Below are 23982 nucleotides of genomic sequence, written 5' to 3' on the forward strand. Positions count from 1 at the left end.
CCCAAATATTCTAGGATAACCTCGCACTCTCCAGATCGACGTCGCAATAACGCTTCTTCTAGTTCATTTATTCATTACCATGGTATTTCAGCGAAACGATCATTCGTGAAGGTGCTGGTAGTATCATTCCAGAAGTGGTAAATTTCAGAGACAATTGCTTGGGCACTGCGACTAAAGTTATAGCGCACCTCTTCAAAGATGAGCAGACCATAAGTAATCCATGAACTGCTGTGAATACTTCTGCTGAGTGCCGCTCGCATATCAAACAGCGACGTTATAACTAAGAGATCCTATCTGGCATCGCAATGTAAAACGTCTGCTAATTCCATTGTAGACATACGTACCAAACTGATGCGTAGGTAAGAGGATCACCACCATCCTCCACCACCATAGCCGCCTCCGCCGTAACCGCCGCCACCAAATCCTCCACCTCCGAATCCACCACCACCATACTTTCCGCCTCCGCCGAAGCCTCCGCCGCCGTAGCCACCGCCGCCAAATCCTCCACCTCCGAATCCACCGCCGCCGTAGCCTCCGCCGCCTCCAGAAGTCTTGATGATGATGATCTTGCCGATGCCTCCGCCGCCTCCGAAGCCACCGCCTCCGAAGCCTCCGCCGCCGTAGCCGCCACCGCCGTAGCCGCCGCCACCGTAGCCACCACCACCGTAGCCGCCACCGCCGAAGCCACCACCGCCAAATCCACCCCCGCCATATCCGCCGAGGGAACCGGCGGTCGCGGTTGCCACGAGGCAGCCACAGAACACGGCACTTAGCTGCACCGATGGACAAAGGAGCGCATTATTTTTCGACCTCGAAAAGGACGGTGAACCTGTTTACCAGTAAGTTGCGCCTTTTTATTTCCTTACTTTGTTATGCTACCTTAATATTTCTTTTTCTGCATATCAATGTATAACACAGAGAAATTTTAGCTGACTTTCTCATTTCGGTTACTCGACTGTATGCTATCACAAAATCGAAGGCTCGCATGTAGTTTTGTGACAAGCCTATACTTTACTGCAACAGAATATGCAGTTTGATATCGCGATGGTGCGATGTGTTAGCTATTCACGTCTTTTTTTACTTCACGTGGTATCGGTATTCTGGGGCCGAATTGACTCGTTCGCAAGTGCTCTTTGCCGTCGGCTGGCCGCCTTCGCTAATTTTATTGCTAGAATCATGACTGGCTGAAGTTCGTTTTTCTGAATAATTCTGGCTCCGGAATGTTTTTGTGAATACGGCCTCTGATCCTAATAGGTCTTTCTTTACCACATTTACATTATTACACTATGCGTGTGCTAAAAAGTTTCCAATCGCAAATATACTTCTGCATAAAGCATTCATATCTGGAAAGCATAGACGAGAGCTCGAAGAAGGTTCACTGAGGTCCAGAGTGAACCACCCTCTTGCTCGCAATTCGCCTCTGTATTTCATTCTCTCATATGTCACCACTGAAATTATTAGATGTAGATTATTGTAATATTACTCATGTAAAAGCTCTTTTATAGATTAAGAATGACAACGCTCCATATGACAATCTTTAACAATCCGCTCTGAAGGAGCAGTGCACGCAGAAGAGCCAGGGTTTTCAGCAAGAATAACTGGCAACCAATCTTACTGCGCGACCGTATAGCGATATTCGTTGGTACGGGCAGCCCGTATTTTTCGCGCCGAGGAACGCCAGGCAACCTTCGCGCTGCCTGCGCTAAGCGCACGCTGCAGATCATCCTAGGTAAGCTTACCATAAGCCTCATCCTGGAGATCTTTCCTCTGCAGGGACTGCGAGCTCTGACTTCTCCGCTCCACGCTCTTCTCTTATATAGGGAGACACGGCGCCGGAAGAGGAGGTCATCGTGCCAGCTGGATTGCAAAACGGCTACTCTTGCACAGATGCGGACCGAAGGGAGAAGGACGCGACTACACAATGAGATTGCCAATTTACGCCCCAGCCATTAAAGAAAGTGAGTGGAGGATGCATGGCAAATGCACCAGTAGCCGCCGGCCACAACGATCAAAAAACAAGAGCAGAACTGAAATGCAAGCTATACTGCAGCCGGGAGGGGAGAAATGCAAAAAGGCACGTGTGTGTTCTACTTGGCGCAGTCCAGGAAAGAGATTCTTCAAGCAATCGCTCTTGCACGCTTCAAAGCAAAAGCAAGAAGAGCGCGCCGTGGAGCGAGAACCGCCTCGCCTGCCTCGGGCGCGACTTCCCTTGCCGCGCGTCGAGCCGGAGTGGCAAGAGCTTTCGTGAACTTGGACGCTGTTATTACACGCGACGTAGCCCGCTGCAGAGGCGCCCATTGCAACAAACAAACAAAATTCGAAGCGACAAAGCATCGAGCAAGAACAAGAAGGGTCACGCAATGCTGCATACTTCCGGGTTGCCGCAGTGCTTCGGACAGCGTTGTAATGGCTGCTGCAGCAGTGCGAGTATTCGAGATGATCATGCACTGATCGCACGATAGCCGGCACAGCCTGTCACACAACCGAGACACTGTCGTTTGTCGCGTTTGGCCTCCCGGAGTGTCCGGCCGCTCTCTACAGTTTGACATCGCAGCTTAGATCAATCAACGCGAGCGCATTGACACGTGTGGGTAGCCAACACGCTAGTCACTCCTGGTTCGGAACGACGGTGCTGACGATAGTTCTCGCGGGGTTGGGCGGGCGGTGGTGCCTGGCAGCGCTTTGAGACTAGACCCTGCGGCGGTGCCCAGCGCCCGCGCCCAGATTGTCCAAGCAGGAATGACATCCGTCATCTTGCGTCAAGATCTGTCACCGGCGTATGGAAGCGCTGTCATGAGGGTGGTGCGTGCCGGAACACGGGTAGCTGGCGCTCATTGCGTAAACGGTCGGGAGCTGGGTGGTCGTACCTAAAAGAAAATAAGAAATAAAAGCAACCTCGCCATCTCAATCATCAATAATGTCTCTCGCTGCTACTGGACTGCTTAAGTGGTCCCTCGCCTCGTGTCTGACTTGGTCAGTGACCTGCTAACGTCAAATGAAACGCATCGTTTCGCTACTACCCCAATGAAAGCGCGAGTTTGTTTCTTACATTTAAGGGACTCTCTCACGCAAACGCTGGGAAGTGCGGTGACGCCCTTTGCTGAAATGGCATGTAAATGTGACACCGCGATAAATATCAGCACGCATGTTAGGTCATCAGCAACTTATTACCACACTAATCTAGATCTGTTCTTTCCTAATGTTTCCATTGCATACTTGGCGGAATACAGGAATGAACGCTTCTGTGAGCGATGGCTAATTAGGAATGTGCATTTAGTTCCTGAGTCCGAGCATTTTGCCGTGAGGCTGTCGACAATTTCAAATAACGTATATTTGGACATATTGATGTCCTGTTAAACTTTTTAGCATACAATATGCACAGGGATATCAAAAAGACGCCGATAAAGCGCTAAGTTATTACACGTGTTTGTTTCCGCAAACGTGCATCACCTGGGTCAAGATTAGATAGATAGATAGATAGATAGATAGATAGATAGATAGATAGATAGATAGATAGATAGATAGATAGATAGATAGATAGATAGATAGATAGATAGATAGATAGATAGATAGATAGATCAGTCAGGTGACGCTCGTTAGGGTATTTTTGATATTGCGTTTAATTAGTTAATAAACCAAGGTCAATTATGCAAAATTTCTTTATTCACTTTAGTGCCGAGTGCGTTTCGTTAAGTTGCAGAGGCTATTCCAAAACGACCAATATAATTTTTCGTGGCAACGTATACATGCTGCGTGGTGATTTTTTCCGGTGTTTATGGAGAGCCCGCGAAATATAAGTAAAACCACATGACTGCGCTCATGTGCCACCGTATCGCAGCGCTCTCAACAGTTCTTCGAGCGAAAGAGCCGCGCGCGGGGCCATGGCGAAATAAGCGGCCGCAGCTTCGGCTTCACAGTGTGTCAGCTGTTTTGACGGCGGCACACAGCAAGAAAGCACCGTCGTCCCTGATAAGTGCTAGGTTGACGGTCTGCGCATTCGGTTGTTTCACTCGAAGCATGGTCAAAGGGGTCGACAGCTGATGGTCGCAACGTGAATGGCCTGTAGCGCAATACAGACCCTCGTAAAGAGCCTGCGAGGTGCTTCGATGACGGGGAGTATCTGTCTCACGCGAACACGACTCGCTCTCAGTAAATCGGTGTAGCCGCGTCTTTGGAGACTACACCACGAGATCGGCGGAAACAGCGCAGAGAACAGCGCTGAAAGGAAGGCTTGGAATGTACCAACTGGCCCTTCAAGAAACACCGGAAGACATCGAACTCAGGTATTTCGGCTGGCTTGTTACTTCTGCGAGATGTACTGTTTTATTGATGGTAACAGCAATGATTCGCAATGACAGACGCTCGCCTGTTGTCACGTTCAGGGATAGACGTATTTCTTTTCTAAAAAGGTGTATCAGTTAAGTGCAAATGATAGCCCTGACTTTAGGCGCTAGATGCATGTTCCTCCAGAGTGAGCACCCGCCGAACTTCCGGGCACAAAACCTCATCGGCAAGTCCAACAGCCACCGCCACAAGAATAGCTGAATACTGCCTTACTGGCGTAAAAGCATCGTCGCTTTCGAAGATGTTGTCAATGTTAAGAAAAAAAACCGCACGCAGACTGGCGCCATAACATTAAGAAGTGACAGTAATGTTTCTCCAGAAGCTTCTCTGTCACCAGTAGCGATGCACACAGAATAAAGGTGAACTAATGGGACAGCAAACACCTGTTTTTACTTAAACAGAAGGTGCTGGAGAGCTTTGGCAGTCTTCCTTGCTTTAATCATTTTTTGCTGTCTCCAATGAAATGTCAAATTAATTTATCAGCTTATCTGGCCTCTCTCGTAATCGGCCAAGTAAGTGTGTCGCTTCGTGAGCCAGAAGCCGTGGGGAAGCATTCCCCGCGTCATGTAATTGCAAGCGATGCAGCAATCGGGGTCATTAAGTAATGTGAACCAAGAGTCGAGCTCAGGCGCGATATGGAACTCGAGCAACGGAAACCCGGAGGACTCGCCTTTGTTTCCGCCGCGAACAATGACCGGAGCGTTTTGACTCGGATGCATTTGGTGCAGCGGTATCTCAGCGCGCATTAAAAAACGACAGATAACGATAGTTCCGCATATGCTACACGTGCTACGCGCCGAAAGGCACGTAGCCATATGCACGTTTGCGGCTTCGTGTATTCAGCGAGCAACACAGTAAAACAGCGAGCCACAGGCTCCATGCCGACGGCACACTGCGCAATGCATTCTAAGTGGCGTTGCGCGCAACTCGCAAGCCAGGGGGGCGGTGAAACTTCATTGCACTGTGTCGCATTCAATACCGCACTTCCCACGCCGTGCGACCGCCGTGCGACCGCCGTGCTTTCTCTCGAAGGCACACAGCACTCGATGAGCTTTTGCAGACTTGACACTACGGTGGCCTGTGCGCGCACCCACACTTCGCTGAAACTGCGCATGTTTGGACGTCGTTCTACGTTCGAACAATATTATTCAGTTGACTTATAGCGCATCTTGTTGCTGCCCACCATTTCGTTCGTGTTGCCTTAAAAATGTTATACTGGTTTAAGTCACACCATACAATTTTTGTAAATTCTGTCATGCACAGGTTTAGCGACCGGTAGTATGACATGCTATGGCTATGGGTAAGCATTTCACTTTGCACACGGTTTGCTTTCATCCTTTTCAAAGATGTCTCGTTGTTTTCACGCATGGTGCCCGTATTCCCAGCATGCGTCGACATGTTGACATGCGTGCTCTACGAGGTTATTGATCGGGTTGAATTGAAATGTTATTGTGATTAATAATAATGTTTAAGTATGACTTTATTATTTTGTTATCAATTACAGCCTGTGTTTATATAGCCGTGGATAAATGAAGAAACCACACACGCAAAGACACATGCCACTTATTCTAGTATTAATGGCATATCAATTGTGCTATATTTCTCACTTTGCGGTGCCTAAAAAGCTCTTTGGGCTCGCGCAGATACGAATGTGTGTTTCTATTCGTTCAGGCTTTCCCGCTTACATTATTATTATTTTATTACACCTCGCATTGGCCGCGGTGAATCAATAGTAATGGCGTCGTGCAGCTCAGCGCGATATCGCGAGTTCGATACTTGTTCACGGAGGCCGCGCAGAAGAGCTTTTTTACCGTTTTCTGATTGTTCCTTGAAGAGGTATTCCTCGCATTGTTATTAATATGCATTTTTCTGCTATATTCGTGTTTGTACAGCATTCATTTCTCCGAACATGACGGTTTCAATTGCACTGCGGCAATTAAGAGGAAACTTGCAAGAGCCTATTATGTGCTGTGTGAATATCTTGGCAACTCTTTTAGTTGTGTGGTTATTTCGGTTGTCTGAACATTTATGCTGTATGAACATTTATGTTGCGTGAACATTTACGTACATTGCAGTAAATAGACAGAGTACGTGAATGATAGCTGATATGTGTGTAGTTTTGGCATTGTTGAAAACATTACGATGACAGCTATCATATAATAGATGCGGAGACAGCCGTTCACTGCCACCTGTGGCTTGGAGTTTCATTTACAAATGCTTTTGTTTACCGCATCGCAATAGCAGACAGCGCTGCCTGTTATCATTGCGGCAGCGAGGAAACCATTGCACACATCCTCCATCATTGTCCTCGCTGAAGCTCCCACACACAGCGCCTTTCAGCAATGTTAGCACGCCTCGATGACCAGCCGCTCCCCAAGCACTGAATCTTGGAATGCGGGAGCGTTAGATGTTGACATCCCAAAGCAACAAAGACGCTGCTGAACTTCTACGATAAACCGGTCTCGTTGAACGACGTGCGTGTGGGTGTGCTTTGCCTACCTTTCTCTCATTCTTTTCTTTCTTACCTTTCTGTCTCCCCTTATATATATATATATATATATATATATATATATATATATATATATATATATATATATATATATATATATATATATATATATATATATATATATATATATATATATATGTATACCAAACATGGCATATGAGGACGTGAGTGTATTACCAACGCGATGCGCAGACCACGACATGAATAACGTGACTTGCCTGTCGCGTAGTTCATTTACTGACAACTGAACATTACTAGGGGGTAACTCATAGGATCCGGACCTACAGCGTAGTTCATGAAACTTTTTCCACCAGGCACATATTGCACATACCTGCCTAACGCGGCCCGTAATATACGGGTATGCGCCACAGATGATTCACAGTCTATATCAACCTAGAGACAGTGAGAATAGGCTTTGGAAATCTTTACGCGATAGCGTTAAAGAGCCCGTGTTGCAGAAAATATGGTGCTGGCAGCGACGGCATTGTCGATGAGACAAAAATCGCGATCGAAACAAATACTAAAAATCGTAGCTCGAGCAGGAATCGAACCCAGGCATTCGGCATGGCAGTCAGGTATTCTACCACAGTGCCACGCCAGTAGGAAGAAGAACCTACGCAAGCGTCACGTCAGGGCAGCGCCAATCGTGGTTGCAGTGTTGGTTATCTTCATTTATAACACTGTTACAAACACTGACTCGGCAAGCTATAGTGAAGCGTTGCTCGAATTCGTCGACGACCAATACCTATGATATGCACATCATCAAACCATAGCGTGTAGTTCGTCGCGATAAAAGAGACATCCCTTCAACCGGAGTTCCAAGCTTGCATCGGAGCATGAGCTACCATTTATACGCCAATGTCGTCGACCTGCCTGCCAAGCCAACGACTTGCGCACAACTACTAAATTTACCCAAAGACGTCGGTCTACCTCGTAACGCTTGACTCAAAGCAAAAAATCTGGTATAGGCTGCTACTCGCCGACTGCTTCGCATGAAATCGATTCCCACAATGCGTGGGATCTGCCGAATTTTATACAATAAAATTTTATCCGCTTTTTTTCTGAATAAGTCCTGCGAGAATTCGTTATGATACACTTGGATCAAGTTGCTTTGCTTAGAGGTTACTTTTATTCTGCTTACTCCTACGTTAACGGGCAATATTTATCAGCTACACAGTGGGCAGTTCTCCTCGTTGGTATGAGCCAGTTTTTGACGAAACAACGCAACGACCTATGTTGGTCCAGCGGTTGCTTTCGAACACTGTTTCCTCACCGCATCAGTCCGTGGTCTGTACCATTCGACCGCGGACTACCCAGTGATTCAAGTTGGCTGGAACACGGTGAGCGGTAGCAGAGAAACATCCCGGAAATTGCGCAAAGCATCTTAAGAGTAGCAATCGCATTAAAAGTACACAACGATGCTTTTTAAATTCAGGCCCGACTTCATTGTCAACATGTGCATAAAACTTTCAATTGAAAAGCCACACGTATGCTTCTGATGAAACGAAAATGATGCTTGAATGCGCGCTTACGCCAAGCGTGTCGACAGTACGTACAGAACGCTCTTATATACATTATTGTGAAGGCTGCCATCGCTTTTAATATTGATCGTGGAATGTTCTGAGAACTTTTGTGCTTTTAAAGCTCTGGTACTTGATAGACCTTACATTTTACTTTATTTCGGCTACTAGTGTTCTTCCACTCCTCTGCTTTACCCTCCCTATTTATTCCCTACACCCCTACGTCAATGCAAGTTTCCTAGCTGGATGTGCATCTGGTTAACCTCCTTGCGTTTTCTTTCATTCTCTGTCCTTCTGCCTCTCGACGACTTCCAAGTTTGCTTGTGGTTTATCCTCTTTATGTTTCTTCGCACCGGGGCTGTGCCCTATTTTTGCCGTTTATGTTATCAGTTAAGAAAAAGAAACAAATCCCACTCTGTTGATGCGGTCCACAACCGCTCTACACGAATTTAAGCGGCGTGACGCACAGTTCCACAAAGGCTCGAAGAAATCCAGTGGCAAGACTGTTACTGAATGGACTTGTTTATTCAGACACACAACTTATACACTGGTTTGGAAAACGAAACAACGTTTCGTCAAAGGGACACTATGCATGCTGTGCCTATAGCAATGTAAATGTCATGCTTTTATTTACAGGGAGAAACGTTCGCTTGCGCAGCGTACAGGAAAGAAGACGCCACAGTTTGACATTTTCATAACCGTAAACGTTGCAAACACATTTTATGTTCGTGCAAGGTTAATAATTATGAGAAGAATGTGGGTCCACTTCTAGTACATTGGCATACATGCACTCTAGCCAAAAAAAGAAAAAGAAAAGTAGTGGGCTGCACCAGTGGACAAAAGTTCAAAGACTTCCTCGGCACGCCCTTCCCCCTTTTCGATATCTCAAACTGCACTGTGTATCATAGCACGGGAACCGTGCCGTTCCTATTATTATAGATTATAATGTACCCTTGTTCCTAAATAGCAACACATAAAACAGCAGGCGCTCTTTAAGTTGGCGCGCCATTTGAGCTTGAAAGATTGCGGGCAGGAGTCTCTTACTTTTGCGCACGTGCGTCCCTATACTTCTATGACAAAACATCACACCCAACCACACGCACAAACTTATGATCGCCAACGCTTGATAATGACTATTCCGGCGCCAAAGGCTCCACGCGAAGCACACAGTAAGATACATTCATTCAGCAAATGCTGAGTGCACCTAATCTTTGCATTCTTTTTTTTACAGACTGGCAACAACCTCGCATGCCGTTGAAAATGATAGTTCTGCTTTGAGAATTGCATACGACTCACTTGAGTATGTACATTGGGGCATTTGTTTCTGTACTCAAATATCGCAGACTCCGTAGAAAATGAAGGGGCGTAGATTTTGCTTCGCTAGCGTGCGCTGATGTGAGTGTCATCAATTTGTAAAGATGTAGACACTGCGCGAGCAAGAGCACATCGCTTCCTAAATAAACAATGAACTTAAATTGCATGTCGCCAGGTGCAAACGTACTCTCTTTTCGTTTCGTTTTCTTTGTTTTTTCTCTTTTGAGTGCCCACAGCTTTCGACGCACTTTATTCCAGCCTCGATAGTATTCTGAATCTTCCTAGCGTTACTATAGCAACTAGAAGCACGCGTTTCTTCAACAGGTATTTTCAACCCGTATGTGGATGTTTTCTTGCGACATAGCCGAGCACTGAATATATAAGACCTCAACAGTGCCGTGCCCACCGAAGAGCATCAAAGCCTGAACTCTGTCATAACTTCGGAGTGTGGCAGCACGCCACAATTGGGCGCGTGTTCGATTTCTTGTCACCAATCTTAGTTCGCTAACTGCAGACTTCAGAATTGCCGGATCCCTGACATAACGCTAACTACAACCGAGATGCAACTAAGGAAATCAAACTATTAGAGTGCTATAGCCCATCGATATAATGAACTACAGTGGAGTGGTCCTCACGATCATCGCAACAGAGTGGTCACGTGTGCGAGGAATGGGGGAGCAGGAATACGGTAGTGCAGAGCAGATGTTCTGAGCTTGCCGGGATAAAGTTTCTGTCGAATGAAGCTCCATGCAGCTAGTGGCCATTGGTGCACTTGTGAATTTGACGGTGTCAAATATAACTTCTTTTTGCATTAAAAATGGGCTTGTAAATACATCCTTCCTTGTTAATTGTTGCACAGTAGGTATATTTTCAATTGTCTTGATATTAGGTATTTGTCACTATGATAAACCGTGTTTAATAAAGTCATCCTAGTTAAACAAATGAGGTGTCTATACTGCTCAGCATCTGTGGGTAGTTGTCAATGGCAGTAGTCAATATTAATCCTAATCAGCATAAGAAATTTATCACGTTTATTAGTGGGTAGCAAACTGGTTTTGCTAAACTGGTTAACCTCCCTGCCTTTCCTTCTCTAATATTTTTTCTCTTCTTCCTGCGTAAACGACAGATATGAGAAGGTATGTTCAAAGTATCAATACTCCTGTGTGCACACAATGCCAGCAAAATGAGTATCGACTATTGCTTATTTGTCATCTACCTCTCTCGTCGCCTGAGCCGCCTTTTTATAGGAAGCTTATTTTTGATGCAAATTTGAAGACAATATGGAAAAATCAAAAGCCATAAAAGCCATACCAGTGTTCGCAGAAATTCACACTAAGCAGGCGTCGCAGAATAACGAGTAACACCTGCGACATGCTTGGCATCCGAGAGAAAAGAAGTCTGTTATAATACGGGCATTGATTGCTACATGGATGGAGCAGGAGTCCTGATGTACCATTTTTGCATGGTTGTTGTTTGTCTTTCGAGATGAGTTGTGCCTTGTACAGCCTACCTGCTATGTAGGTCGGTCGGTACTGTGTACACAACTGAGCAAACATTACCTATGAAAACACTATGAAAAAATGTCATTAGTTCTTTCTATAACGAAAGTTGTAGTATTCAGTATACAAGCCCCAATATTGTCCAAGTACTGAGGCGCACTGAAGAGAGACAGAGAGAGAAAGAGATGAAGCGATATCTTATCAAGTGGAAAGAGTACGCTAGCCCGTATGAAAAAAAGAAGATATTTCTTTTTTACACGTTTTCTGGGCATTATTATCACAAAAAGTGCGGGAAATTGCAAAGCAGACCTCTTATCCCAGTTCTTACTCATGAAAACCGACGCAAACTATACGTTCCGTACCTGCGCGAAGACGATCATTGAGACGCACGGCACTACATGTCTTGATGCTCGAGTGAGCCGCGAACATTCTTGTAGCGGTTGCTGTTCGACCACTAGCCTAGTTTCTTCGCAAGACGACTCGCGGTTTCAGGCTGGCTGACGCGCTGAAAGGGTGGACAGCAACGTCAGGCAGAACACGTGACCCCCTTCGGCTATTGGCGCAATCGCGATATCTCTTGTGAGCTGTCTTCCTGATCTATCTGACAGTCTGCCCCGGCAGCAACATGCACCCCCCATCGCTGTTGCTTAACCTTCGCTGGGATACAATCGGATAGCTTTTCAGAATGCAGACCAAACATGCCGTCATTGTTTCTCGGTCATACGGCTCAGCGAGGCGACAACAAAATTACAGGCACCTTTCTTTCGCCGGGTAATTGCTGTATAGCTTCGTGCTCTAAATTTTTCCAGTACTGAAACGCAAGCTGTACGTTCGTGCATTAACTACTGCAACAACAAAATTTATGTAGACACAGCGGTAGGGTAAGCACTGTGATGCAAGCCAAAGCCAAACTGTCGGGACGTGTAGTTTTCGAGCTGCGCATCGTTCGCTGCACACACTGCTTAAGGCTTAAGGCTTAAGGCACTGCTGAAGGACCTTCAAGATCGGATATCGAGGGTAACTGTATCAATAGCGTGCAGCTTGCGACCCTATTAGCACTTTCGCAGATTACATCATCAAGGAAATAGTTCTAGAGAGAGAAAAAGATGACGTCAATGTTTTTGATTACACTACACCGTACACTTTTTGGCATTATAACTAACACGGGAGAATAGCCACAATATACGCATGTAGAGCGCTCAGAATTGTATTGTATTATGCTTATATGCACGAGCTTAGAGTGGGTAGCATAGTGAATAAAGAAGATATATGTACAAATATACACAGTGAAATGCATTTAGCACTTTTCATCGAACCAAGTGATTCGACGATGCACGCATGTTGCGTGTTTTTCTAATAATCATTTCATGGCATCAGACCGCACATCGGATTTGCTCATTTTTCGTACGGCCCGAAAACAACCATGGTGTCGATTGGTTGCCTATCGAACCTGATCTTTCAGCCTGAGTTTGGTAACATTGGACACCTCCATGCATTCTATCGTCTATGCAATCCCCTTTTCTGATTGTGGTTACCACCATCCGCCTGTCATTCCGCCGCCGAAGCCGTGTCCTCCTCCTAAACCCCCCAATCCCCCACCAACACCAAGACCACCGCCGTACCCTCCCCCTCCGCTGCCTTTGAGGACCACAATTTTAGAACTAGCAGCATGACTTCCAAAACCGCCACCTCCGAGGCCTCCACCGTAACCACCGCCAACACCGAGTCCGGATACGAATCCGGGACTGTAGCCTCCTCCGCCGTAGCCAGATGAGATGCCACCTCCGAAGCCACCGCCGCCGAATCCACCACCGCCGTGCCCTGGCTTGACCATGTACGCCGGTCCGAGTGCATAAGCTTGGCCACCTCCGCCGCCGCCGCCACCATAGGTTCCTCCTGATATGTAGCTCGTCCCTAAGCCAGCGCCGAAGCCAGGTCCGAAGCTTGATCCTAATCCTCCACCGTAGCCGCCGCCGCCAAATCCGCCGCCTCCAAGTCCCCCGAATCCACCGCTAAATGCTCCTGGAATTGCGCAGCATACTGCGGCTAGCAGCTGCAAATAAAAAAAAAGAGAGAGGGAAAACATCGCCTTGACTTTTATTCTGGATACATACACATTTCGACTTGACTGTTTGTGCGGCATGTTATGTATAGCAAAAAAGGATACTTTATTCTAACTAAATCCTTGTGGTCCACACTATTTTTCAATAATAATAATAATATCTGGGGTTTAACGTCCCAAAACCATGATATGATTATGAGAGACGCCGTAGTGGAGGGCTCCGGAAATTTCGACCACCTGGGGTTCTTTAACGTGCACCTAAATCTAAGTACACGGGCCTCAAACATTTTCGCCTCCATCGAAAATGCAGCCGCCGCGGCCGGGATTCGATCCCGCGACCTTCGGGTCAGCAGTCGAGCGCCATAACCACTAGACCACCGTGGCGGGGCACTATTTTTCAAGGAGCAAGAAGAGAAGGCCGACTGAGTTATCACTGATGGCGCGCGAAATTTTTCTACCTGCTTCGGCTGTTTCTTTTCTACTGTGCCTACTTCAACAAGTCGTGAAACTCGTATCGCACCGTATCATCGTGCTTTAAAACATGCATAAGTACTTTCTTGCAAAACTGCAGAATGAAACTTATAAACATTATTGGAATTTGCCCATCCACGCGAAAAATGAACACGACAGAAATATCTCGCTCACTTGGTTGGCTTTTCGCGCTTCTAAGTACCATCATGGGACCATACAAACTCGCCCAAGTATCTGTTCTTCTAAACTAAACTACAAATATAGTTTGCGGATCTTGACATTATTCCTTGTATGTCCGTTTCACGACATCAGTCTCAATCTTGGCTACCCCTATATAACTGCCGTGCAGCAAAGTTTGAACTTTTGTGCTCTTTTCGTTTTGATCTGCACAAAGAATTCAAGTGCTTCGTTTCAGCCTTTGTTTCAAGCAAACAAATACCAAACAAACGAAAAAGTAACTTGTCAACTAGCCTGGTTGCGGCTATTATACAAGTATCCTGAAAATCAAACTAAAGAAGTTTTCTTCTACTGTCTATACTCGTTTCTGCAACTATCTTGCCACGGCTACGCACAGACAATGTATGTAAACAAGGCAGTGAAATGAAACTGACGTGGATGTCGGGTAATCTACGGTTAACTGAAATGCACGAGGAGCCCTAGTCTTACTGAGTCTGTTAGCAACTTTCCACAACGATGACGAAGAATCCAAGCTAGATAGCGGGTAGCCTGCTTTCGGTTTTGCGCACTACCAAGCACTGTCCGCTTCACTGATTTGACAAAAAGATGTCCGAAATGAAAAATAGTTTGCTGCTTTGCTGTTTGGCAACCACTGGTGCTGTTGAGCGCACACTGGGCTCACCATTGGAAAGCACTTGTGCAGCTGGAGTGGGCAACTTTTCAACTTGCCCTCTTCCCGTCAATGCACTCATTCAATGGTCAATGCATTCGTATCGTCCTCTGAGATATCAGCAACGCGCCACCGGCACAATGAAATAATAACCTCTAACGTGTTTGCTGTTATCGATATGCTTTACATTGAATTCACAGAATTCTATTCGCCAAGCTATTGTAACAAAGTTTACAATACATATTGCACTATGGAAACCATCGAAACATCGTGAATGGCACGCTCAACGGAGGTGCGGCGCCAAGCGTATCATTCAACGGATTGTAACGGGTCGCATCCAGCACCGCGTCCTTCACTCACCAGAACGAGGGTCATGGCTATGCGGCGTGGTTCCACTCTGGTCAGGTTCACTCCACAAGAGGCACTGTTCGCAGCCAACCTTGGGGCAGCTGCTTTTTATAAGCATGGTGCCAGTGGCTGGCCCTTTCTCTCATCGTCAGGCATTTCCCCCATCCTCCTCGGCAGCAAAAGCAACAATGGGCTACTGCTGCAAGGGACTGTGAGGATGCGCTTATTGCAGCCGAAACAAGAAACTATGAGCGAGCAGCATCGCCACACATGGCGCCTTCTCGCACCGGGGACCGTGAACCGGTCAGCAGACACCGCAGTCGGCTGCAAGAGTACGCGGCCCATAAGCTGCCCTTCCCCAGGGACTAAATAAATGGAAAAGCGTGCGGCCAGAAACAGCACCCCCTCGGACCGGCGTCCAACGCGAATCATGGCCTAGATTTGGGAATGGCGCATACGACACGGGCGAAAAAGATGCACCGCTAGAGCGTTCTTTGTTTCGTACCAGGATCTCCTCCTTCGCCACGGCGCTGGGAGAAGAGCTGAATAATGCGGCGCCGCTGCCGGCGCACATCACATTCTATATTTAGCGAAGAAAACAAAAAGCGAAACATAAATAGAGCAGAATTGCAAGGCAGATGAAGCGACCGCCCGGGGAAAGTGGGCTCGGCGTAATGGCGACTCGCGCGCGGCCAGCTCGCTTTCTCCCACGGCCGCCGATAGGAGGGACACATGTTGTTGCGTCGTCGAGGGGATCTGCAAACAGCAAATGCTTTGACCCTCGATCGTGCTGGGGACAGTCCGGGAGGGACCGTTTGCCTCGCGAGGAAGCTCCTCGCGCGCTCAGGTTGTTCACCTTGAAAAGTGAACGCGGCCGCAGAAAGGAAGCTCGATCCGACACTCCTTTTGTCAGATCGGCTCCGCCGCCATGCACTCGACGGGCGTGGATTGTCGTACCGGTTTCTATCTTGGAGGCGGCGCGCGCTCGTGCGACCCTGGAAGTAGCTGGGCCCGTTCATTGTCAAGGCTCTCGCCAATAGGAGGGCGCCTATAGAGAGCACAAGGTGCGCTCGCCCGCTATCAGCCCGTTTCCTCTTGTTTAATCTGGAAGTCGATTGTCATTTGAAGTATTTGCCGCCCTTTGTTTCCAGTGTTCCACAGAGGCGGCCACACTCTCGGAGCTGTGTTCTCACGAGCGGCAATGTATACTTCCTAATGCCTCAGTCGAGTCTACATATGAGAACTAGGGCAGCAGCTAAAACCGTCTGAGTGGGCCATTCACAAGCAGTAGCGGCGGTTTTGTTTCACTGAATGCGCAAACAGAGAAGTGTTAGTTCGTCGCGGCAGCACGACTGCGCACTTGTGTGCTCCATTTGCTTTATGAATGTAGCATTCAGTCTGATTCGCCCATTCGCGCTTCATAATATCACAAAATAATTGCAGACGACGTAAAATGGTGGTTACATTGTACACGCCATCCAAACACACGCACACACACACACACACACACACACACACACACACACACACACACACACACACACACACACACACACACACACACACACTCCACACGCCATGAGTGTGTGTGTGTGTGTGTGTGTGTGTGTGTGTGTGTGTGTGTGTGTGTGTGTGTGTGTGTGTGTGTGTGTGTGTGTGTGTTGTATAAATGATCATGACACTGATAGCACTGAAGTCGTGGCAGACGGATAAGCTATGATAGTCATCTTTATCTTTATCTCTTGTTACAATAACAGCGTGAAAGGACACGACGCGACGACGGAAAAAGCCATGGGACAAGAGCTAGATGTATGGCTAACCATTCGTCCTTTTTTCTTGCAGAACATATATGGAGTAGCCGAGGTGCTATATACCTCAATCTCTCTGTAGCAATGAAGATATAACATTACAGAACAGGAGAGCTCCATATAGTAAATCGTCGTGCCGTGTCTTTTTGCGCTGCAGATACGAACTCCAGCACATTGACTCACTCAGCGTTTTTTGTACTATTGCAAATAGTAATCACTCAGTGAAAGAAGCAGACAAGTAACTTCTCCTTCGTATGCAGGCAGTTCGACGCCACGCAGAGCAATAGAAAGTAACACGAGCCATAATTTGTCAATTTCTCCCATCGGTACTGTTGGACGTTCAAGGACATGCCGAGATTCGAGCATAATACGCAAGCTCAGTTTTTTTCTTTCACGCTGTAGTATATCCTCGCGTATACATTATGACTTTGAGAGTCTGATGAAAGACTGCACGCAGAACATCGGAAGCGTGAACATGCCTCTATCTCTCTCTCTCTCCCAATCCGCGTGGGCTGCCACGGGGCTTCATTTACCGTGATTTGTTTACTTGACCTTATTGTGATGCGAAAGGAAAACTCCGTCCACCGTTTCCTCCGCGCGGCGAGGGCTCCGTACAGCAAGCGTGTGTGGCCTGGAAATTTTGCGTGCAGGTTCTGCGACCACTTGAGCTACATTTTAACTCCACGTCGGTTTTCTAGGGCGAACGCGAACTTCGTGCTGTGCTCGTGAATGATTTTATTCTTTTGTTTTTTTCTTTCTGTCGCTCTCGCACTGATGGGTGCTGATGTCACGCTTGTGGGCTTATGGCACCGTCTGTGCCTCTGCTATGCCGTCATTGTTCTGTTTTGCTGCGCCTAGATTTGCGTTTCTGTTCTGCGCCGTCGGCCTTGATGCAAGACACGGTCATTTCTTTTTTACGCATATCGTTACATCGCCATCCATCCATATTTATTGGCGAGGTCATCGGTTCCTTGTTTTTCTTCGGTTTATTTAGCTCTCTATTTTGATCAAGTCATTGTTGTTTTATGAGATCTGTTGCTTTTCGTACTGTGCCAGTAGTCCCCCTAGCACGCAGCTTCACTGAGCAAAATCTCCTTTTTGAGGCAATAAATAAAATTAGTGCCGGGAAACTCTGAGTGGTGAGTAAAAGGGAAATTAAGGGGCTACGAAGAAAGATGCTATGTGAAGAATAAATTTGTCGGAAATGTAGCAATTAGTCCCTTAAAATTTTCTAATAAAATTGATGAAATAACACATCGCGAACCCGACATCCAGGGACAGGCTATTTTAACGACGGTAGTTTTGCACGTAGAAATTGCTTATTGAATGGCTTTGGATTTAATTTAATTTATTCCCTGGCAGATAATTCGTCACCTTCAATTCACTGAGAAGCGTCATCCGGTAAGTATTTCTCGCTGCCCCTGAATTCACTCATAAATTACATTTCATTCACATTCACATGAATCCGCATTTCATTTATGTAGCTTCCTTTTTACTGTTGGAAGACGGAAGTTTATATACGAAGAATAATAGAGGAGTATTGCACTAAATTACTCTTGATAATAATCGCCACGACCTACTTCACTGGGTAGCGTCCTTCTGGCGTCCTGTGTTGGTGATGTGGCTCATCTTAGTAGCCGTAAAACCATGCTCTTACTTGAGGAGGTGAAAGTTTCCTTTCTCTATAAAAATAAAAGTGTGCATAAGGTTTACGTTTTAATAAATAAATAACGATCATTTATCGCTCTGGTATTCTATCCAGAGCAATAATCTTCGCAAAAGGCTCCTTATGGTAAGTATCTCAGTCAGACTTTTCAGCGCGATTGAAGGTGTTCTTTAATCTTCTTAAGTCTTTTTAGAACCGCCATACAGGGCTCTCAGTTATTTTTTTATTATGTTTTTTCTATAACGTATAAATTACAGGGCGCATTTAGAATATACAGTGCCAATCTTAACTCTACGAAGTGTTTCAATTAAGTGGTGCGTTTTGATACCTATGACGAATTGCATTTCGGGATCCATCGCACGTTCTGCAACTTTCCGCACTATTGCAACCCTTCATTCCCTACACATTTAGCGACAGTGCTTTCTAAGAAGACACTCGTGGCTGGGGGTAATAAAGGCGCGTGCCATGAGTGGCATCACCCGTGACGCTTCCTATCATGTCGCAAGCATTGGGAGTCCACTGGAATATGGTGTCATGATGAAGACAGTTTCCTGTAGCGCACGCCTCTTGTAGTTCATGTACTTAGGCACTGTTTGCTTTATTTAAGATGTTTTCTTTGATCCACTCACCATATTAGCTTAGCGGCAAAGGTGTCGCGCTGCTAAGCTCGAGGGCGTGGGTTCGATTCCCGGCCACGGCGGCCGCATTTCAGGGGACGTGAAATGCAAAGACGCCCGTGTGTTTAAATGTAGACGCACATTAAGCAATCCGAGGGGGTCAAAATCCATGCGATGTCTCCCACTGCGGCGTGCTTTGTAATAATATCGAAAACTACACAATTTTTTCCCCTTTATGCGTCAAATGAAGCTTACGAATTGCTCAGAATTACCCGCCTAAGGGATCCCGGTTGTGTTAGTGCCAGTAGAGGGTTAGTGTCAATATGAGGCGTCGTGCTTTAAGTATAGCGTATGGCTCTGCCGTCGCACATGTTGTAAAGTGGCACAGCCCAACCTATCCCGGGTCGTTATCGAGTACTGTTCGCAGTTTCTTTTTTTTTATTCATTTTATGGGCTGTCCGTTAGTGTCGGCACTAACCCTTGCCTACAGGTCCAGGGGGCTGGCGAAGGCTTCAAGAGGAAATTCTCTATAGGGTGCTGCGACAGCGCGTCTTTCGAGCGGGGAGCAGGAAGGATGGCGTCACTTGATCTCGAAGCTGACCGTTGCCGGAGCCTGCGATCGCTGTCGGCACGAACGGCGTGTCTCTCTTCTCGTCGTCGGTCAACTGTTGCTTTTTTGCCTTCCTGCAACGCCACTTGCTGAGCATTTCTTTTATCGTTTCTTGTTCTGTTATTTCTTTCTTCTTCGGCCCCATGTCGATCGACCGCCGTGTGTTGCCTTTATTGTATAAGGACCGAGCTATATAAAGGATCTCTCTTCTTCAAGCACTTTCGTTCCGTGCTGCATTTTCCTGCCGAGTCGGGTATCAACGCTGCTCTTCACAAACGTTTCATTTGCCCTCGTTTCCAGTATGCGAGGCACACATGGACAAAAGGCGCTGGAATAAACAATAGTTTAATCGCACATGACCGTACTTTCTACAATGAACGGGTTCCGCAACAAATAACGCAGTTCGACTTCCAGCGGAAACCGTGCGTTTTCGTCTTGCACACGGACTGCGCAGGCCGGCACACATGAAACAAGCACGTATCGAGGCTGCACGCATACATGCGTCTAAGATACCATCTCGGCCAGTCATCGAGCCGTCGGTCTCTGTGCTCGAAGGCGTACATACACCTGGAGCTGATGTCATTACCAGCAGCGCCGTGTCTGTTTGTTTTAATCTCTTCTTCATAAACGAGGAGTTATGCTCTGTACCGAACCACGCGTTTAGGCAAGCCGTAAACGACTTTCTGCAAATACACTGCTGTGTAACTTTGCCCGCGCTACTAACGAACGTTAGTTGCTTAAATACGTGGGAACGAGGCATGAGGATGTCAGTGGAGGCATTTTCCTTACAACCTGCAGACAGCCAGAGACCGCCGGCACACCAAACCCAATGAAACGCGCCGACGAAGTGTAATGTGCACTTACGCAGAACTGGCGGCTTACTTCCATTGTTCTCTCGTGAAGCATGCGTGGTGCGCTTCGCACCTGTTTCTAAAACGCTTCTCCGCGATACAGACCACGCACTTTCATTCTCTATATAGTCGGCGTTATGACAGGCACCCTGGTGCCGTCTTTCAGCCATAGAACGCAGATATACACGAGTGCGCTAGCACGCCTCGTTTTCTCTTTCTTACACTTCCCAGGAGGAACCGCCGGGCGGCCATTAGTTTTACTGCGCTCGAGCGCATTGTTTTCTCCGAACACTGCCGCTCGCATCAGAGGAGCCCAATTACGGCCGCACAATGGTGGCGGCAGTAGCTATAGTAGCAAGCGTGCGTACTCCGCCACGCTGGAAAAGAGAAAAGAGATAAAACTATGCGGGAAGTGTCAGTGCTCCCATCCAGCGAACCAGTGTAGGCGGCGGAGATTCATTTCCTCGAGTCACTGCCCAATGAAACATTTGTTTAAGCGATAAATACACTCGTCACAACGCGCGCAGCTGCTGACCCGTCGCAGAGCAAGAGAGAGATCCGAAGAGGCCAGTTCCTTTGTCATGCTTATCACGCTTACGACCCAATTTTCGCCGAGCCTATAGGTAGTGCATGCAGCACGGCACTTTCTAACAGCGGACGCGCGAAGGCTTCGTCTCATGTCGCGGCTCACGACTCTTAGTATAGACGCGAATAGTTCGGCTCTATGTAAATTGAATACGACTTGCTGCAGGAAGAAGGAAACTATACAGCCGACGCCTCTTGCAGCCTCGCTTTAGTTGCTGGCGGTGGAAGCTGTGTCGGTCTGTTCCTCGTTTGTGTGAACAAGTAGCTGTTTCTTTCCCACAGAGTGCACGTCGGGCTTTCGATGCGATTTTTCACCTTCGATTAGCTGCTATACACTCACCGAGAATTCAAAGCACATGCAAATGAGGACGCTATCGTTGCTCGTACAAAGTGCGAGGGAAGCAGAATACTCTGTTATTCCCATGTCCTGCGTATTCTACTCTTCTTTTGTTAAGTCGGTACACTCCCGCGTGCATGCGGATACAGCGGCGCTGTAAGCACCACACACAACTTGATGCAACGATTATTGGGAGAGGAGAGAGAGAGTTGAAAGAAAAGTAGGGAGGTTAATCAGAACAAATATCCTGTTTGCGACCCTCCACTTGGGCGGGGAATAGAAATGTAAGACCAAAAGAAACAAAGACAGGAATATAGCATACGCACACAGTCACTGCTGTTCACAGCACTTGATGACACTTGCAAGTCGTCAGTGGTGCATTCAGTGCAGGTTCGTACGGATGTCTGATAGGTACGACGTTAGACCTCTTAATTGCGTTCCACTGTATGACTGAGGCTGCCTTGTCTTGTTTCTGAAAGATTGGTGCTCGCTCGTGTCTCTACTCGAGGGATACTAATACTGGCTTTAATTCAGTGCTTTTAGTGCAGTTAGATCAGTTACGTTTTTCAGGTTTGAAAGGATAGCTCGTATGTCATTTATGAGGGTGCGCAGCGTTCGTGTAAACAGATCTGTCTTATGTGGGCGCTTTTCTGGCTGCAGCATTGTAGACGCCGGGGGCCCTGCGTTTTGGGGTTCTTAGAGAAGCTGCGGACTGAGAAACACAGGGAATTTCTTTGCGGAAAGAGCTCTCTCAGCTGACTTCCTCGATGGATGCTCAGTCATCCATCGCGGAGCCTACATCATTCAAGTAACACGCGCGCAAAAATAAAAGGATTATTGTACTCATTATAGCCTATATAGATTGTGACAAAATCATAGTATTGCAGAAACATCGGTGCTTTAGTGAGGAAGAAAATGCTTGTCTGACAATCCCTTAACAATAAGGAAATGTTAGCTTTTCACGTATCGAAGAAGGAAATCTTGGTTAACAGAACAGGGTTTGGAACCGAAATCACATCGAACAAAAGTAGACGTGGAAAAGTCGTTTTTACGGGCTATGTACTTGCAAATTTTATGTGTAATTACCACCAATTTCTCTCACTTTCAGACTTTTGGCTTTAAAAAAATATTCTTTGCTGTAGGTGTCTTACACCCAGTTTGTATATTCAATAAGTGATGCCTGTTTGCAGTCTGCCCTTTTCCCCGCAGGGGCGTCTGTGGAAGCAGGCGTTTGGTGTGTAGCGACACCACGGACCCGAGCTAACGGGGGGGTTTCGACCCTCTCCCACGCCTAGCCGTGCGTGGCGTTGCCGTGTCCGGGGAAAAGGGGATCCTGGGGGTTGAGCCGACGCCGGGTGATTGGACCTTTAAGGCCCCCCGGCAGAGGCAACACACCCCTTTGGCCCCGGCTTCACGCAGACGGCACCCCTGGGCTGACCCACCCAGGGGAAATCGGCAGTCGCCTTTTCCTGTCTCTCTCTCCTCTCAGCTTCGTCTTTCTCTCTCACTTTAAATCTTTCCTGTCTTCTCCTCTTTTCAATTCACTTCCGTTTTTCTAGGCGGCAAGGGTTAACCTTGTGTACTATGTCCAGTCTTGGGCATATATATTGGGTTATAGCTGCAGTGTATAGCTGACGTCTGCAGGTCTTTGAAACCTGCAACGTCCCCTTGTTGGGCTCGCTGGTGGGCGGCTAGCACCGCTGCCGAATAGGAAGACTATTTGATGGCAAAACTCTTTCCCTCTTTACATGATCGCGCTCACAAAAGAGTGCGCACCGAAGTAACCTTGAAGCTCCCACCTCAAATAAATGATGCCTTTCCCCGATTTCATGTCGTGCATTGTCAGCAGCCAGAAAGAACAGCCAGAAATCTCTCACCCTTTCTTGTGTCAAGATCCCTCACAGATAAGCTTGGACCTGGTTTCAAGGTAACAAAAATGGCAAGCGGAGACCTGCTTCTTGAAGTGTGTAGTAAAACCCAGCATGACAAACTGAATACCATTCAGACATTCGGCGACGTCCCTGTCACAATCACAAAGCACAAATCCATGAACACTGTCCGCGGCGTAGTGTCCGACGATGACCTGATTGAACTCAGTGAAACTGAACTGCTCGAGGGCTGGAGTGACCACAATGTAATCAATGTCCAAAGAATCAAAATCCGACGTGACGATAAAGAAATACCCACCAAGCACTTGATCCTGACATTTGGCAGCAGTACATTACCAGAGCACATAGAAACAGGCTACATCCGAATGCATGTCAGACCTTACATACCCAATCCCCGGCGCTGCTTTAAGTGCCAGAGGTATGGCCACGGATCTCAAAGCTGCCGTGGGCGGCTCACGTGTGCTAAATGCAGCTCTCATGATCACCCTGCAGATGAATGCAGCAACACACCCCACTGTATCAACTGTGATGGAGGGCACCCTTCCTACTCCCGGGCCTGCCCTGCATGGAAACGCGAGAAAGACATCATATCACTCAAAGTCAGGGAAAACATTTCTTTCAAAGAAGCACGGAGACGTTTTTCAATAGTAAGTCACAGGACTTACGCTGATGCTGCACTCAAGGGGGCAGTGCGGCAGCAGCTTC

At 47.2% G+C, this 23982-nt stretch overlaps 2 protein-coding genes across 5 annotated transcripts; both read right to left on the reverse strand.

Annotated features, from left to right (window-relative positions):
• Positions 1-342: 342 nt before the first annotated feature.
• LOC125760179 (acanthoscurrin-1-like) lies at positions 343-1980 on the reverse strand. Of its 4 annotated transcripts, none has more exons than XM_049419946.1 (3): positions 1740-1980; positions 662-773; positions 343-601 (listed from the first exon to the last, which is right to left on the reverse strand). In XM_049419946.1, the coding sequence occupies exons 1-3, from the start codon at positions 1749-1751 to the stop codon at positions 369-371; spliced, it is 357 nt and encodes a 118-aa protein (XP_049275903.1). In that variant the 5' UTR covers positions 1752-1980; the 3' UTR covers positions 343-368. The 4 variants fall into 4 exon arrangements, with proteins under 4 accessions (XP_049275903.1, XP_049275897.1, XP_049275901.1 ...); XM_049419940.1 differs by having other exon boundaries at positions 632-773; positions 1740-1975; XM_049419944.1 differs by having other exon boundaries at positions 343-586; positions 632-773; positions 1740-1969.
• Positions 1981-12502: 10522 nt separating this feature from the next.
• Positions 12503-15015, reverse strand: LOC119381712 (uncharacterized). Its single transcript, XM_037649482.2, has 2 exons — positions 14927-15015; positions 12503-13239 (listed from the first exon to the last, which is right to left on the reverse strand). The coding sequence occupies exons 1-2, from the start codon at positions 14939-14941 to the stop codon at positions 12718-12720; spliced, it is 537 nt and encodes a 178-aa protein (XP_037505410.1). The 5' UTR covers positions 14942-15015; the 3' UTR covers positions 12503-12717.
• Positions 15016-23982: the final 8967 nt, after the last annotated feature.

Source organism: Rhipicephalus sanguineus, chromosome 1 (genome assembly GCF_013339695.2).
Source record: "Rhipicephalus sanguineus isolate Rsan-2018 chromosome 1, BIME_Rsan_1.4, whole genome shotgun sequence".
Taxonomy (NCBI): Eukaryota; Metazoa; Arthropoda; class Arachnida; order Ixodida; family Ixodidae; genus Rhipicephalus; species Rhipicephalus sanguineus.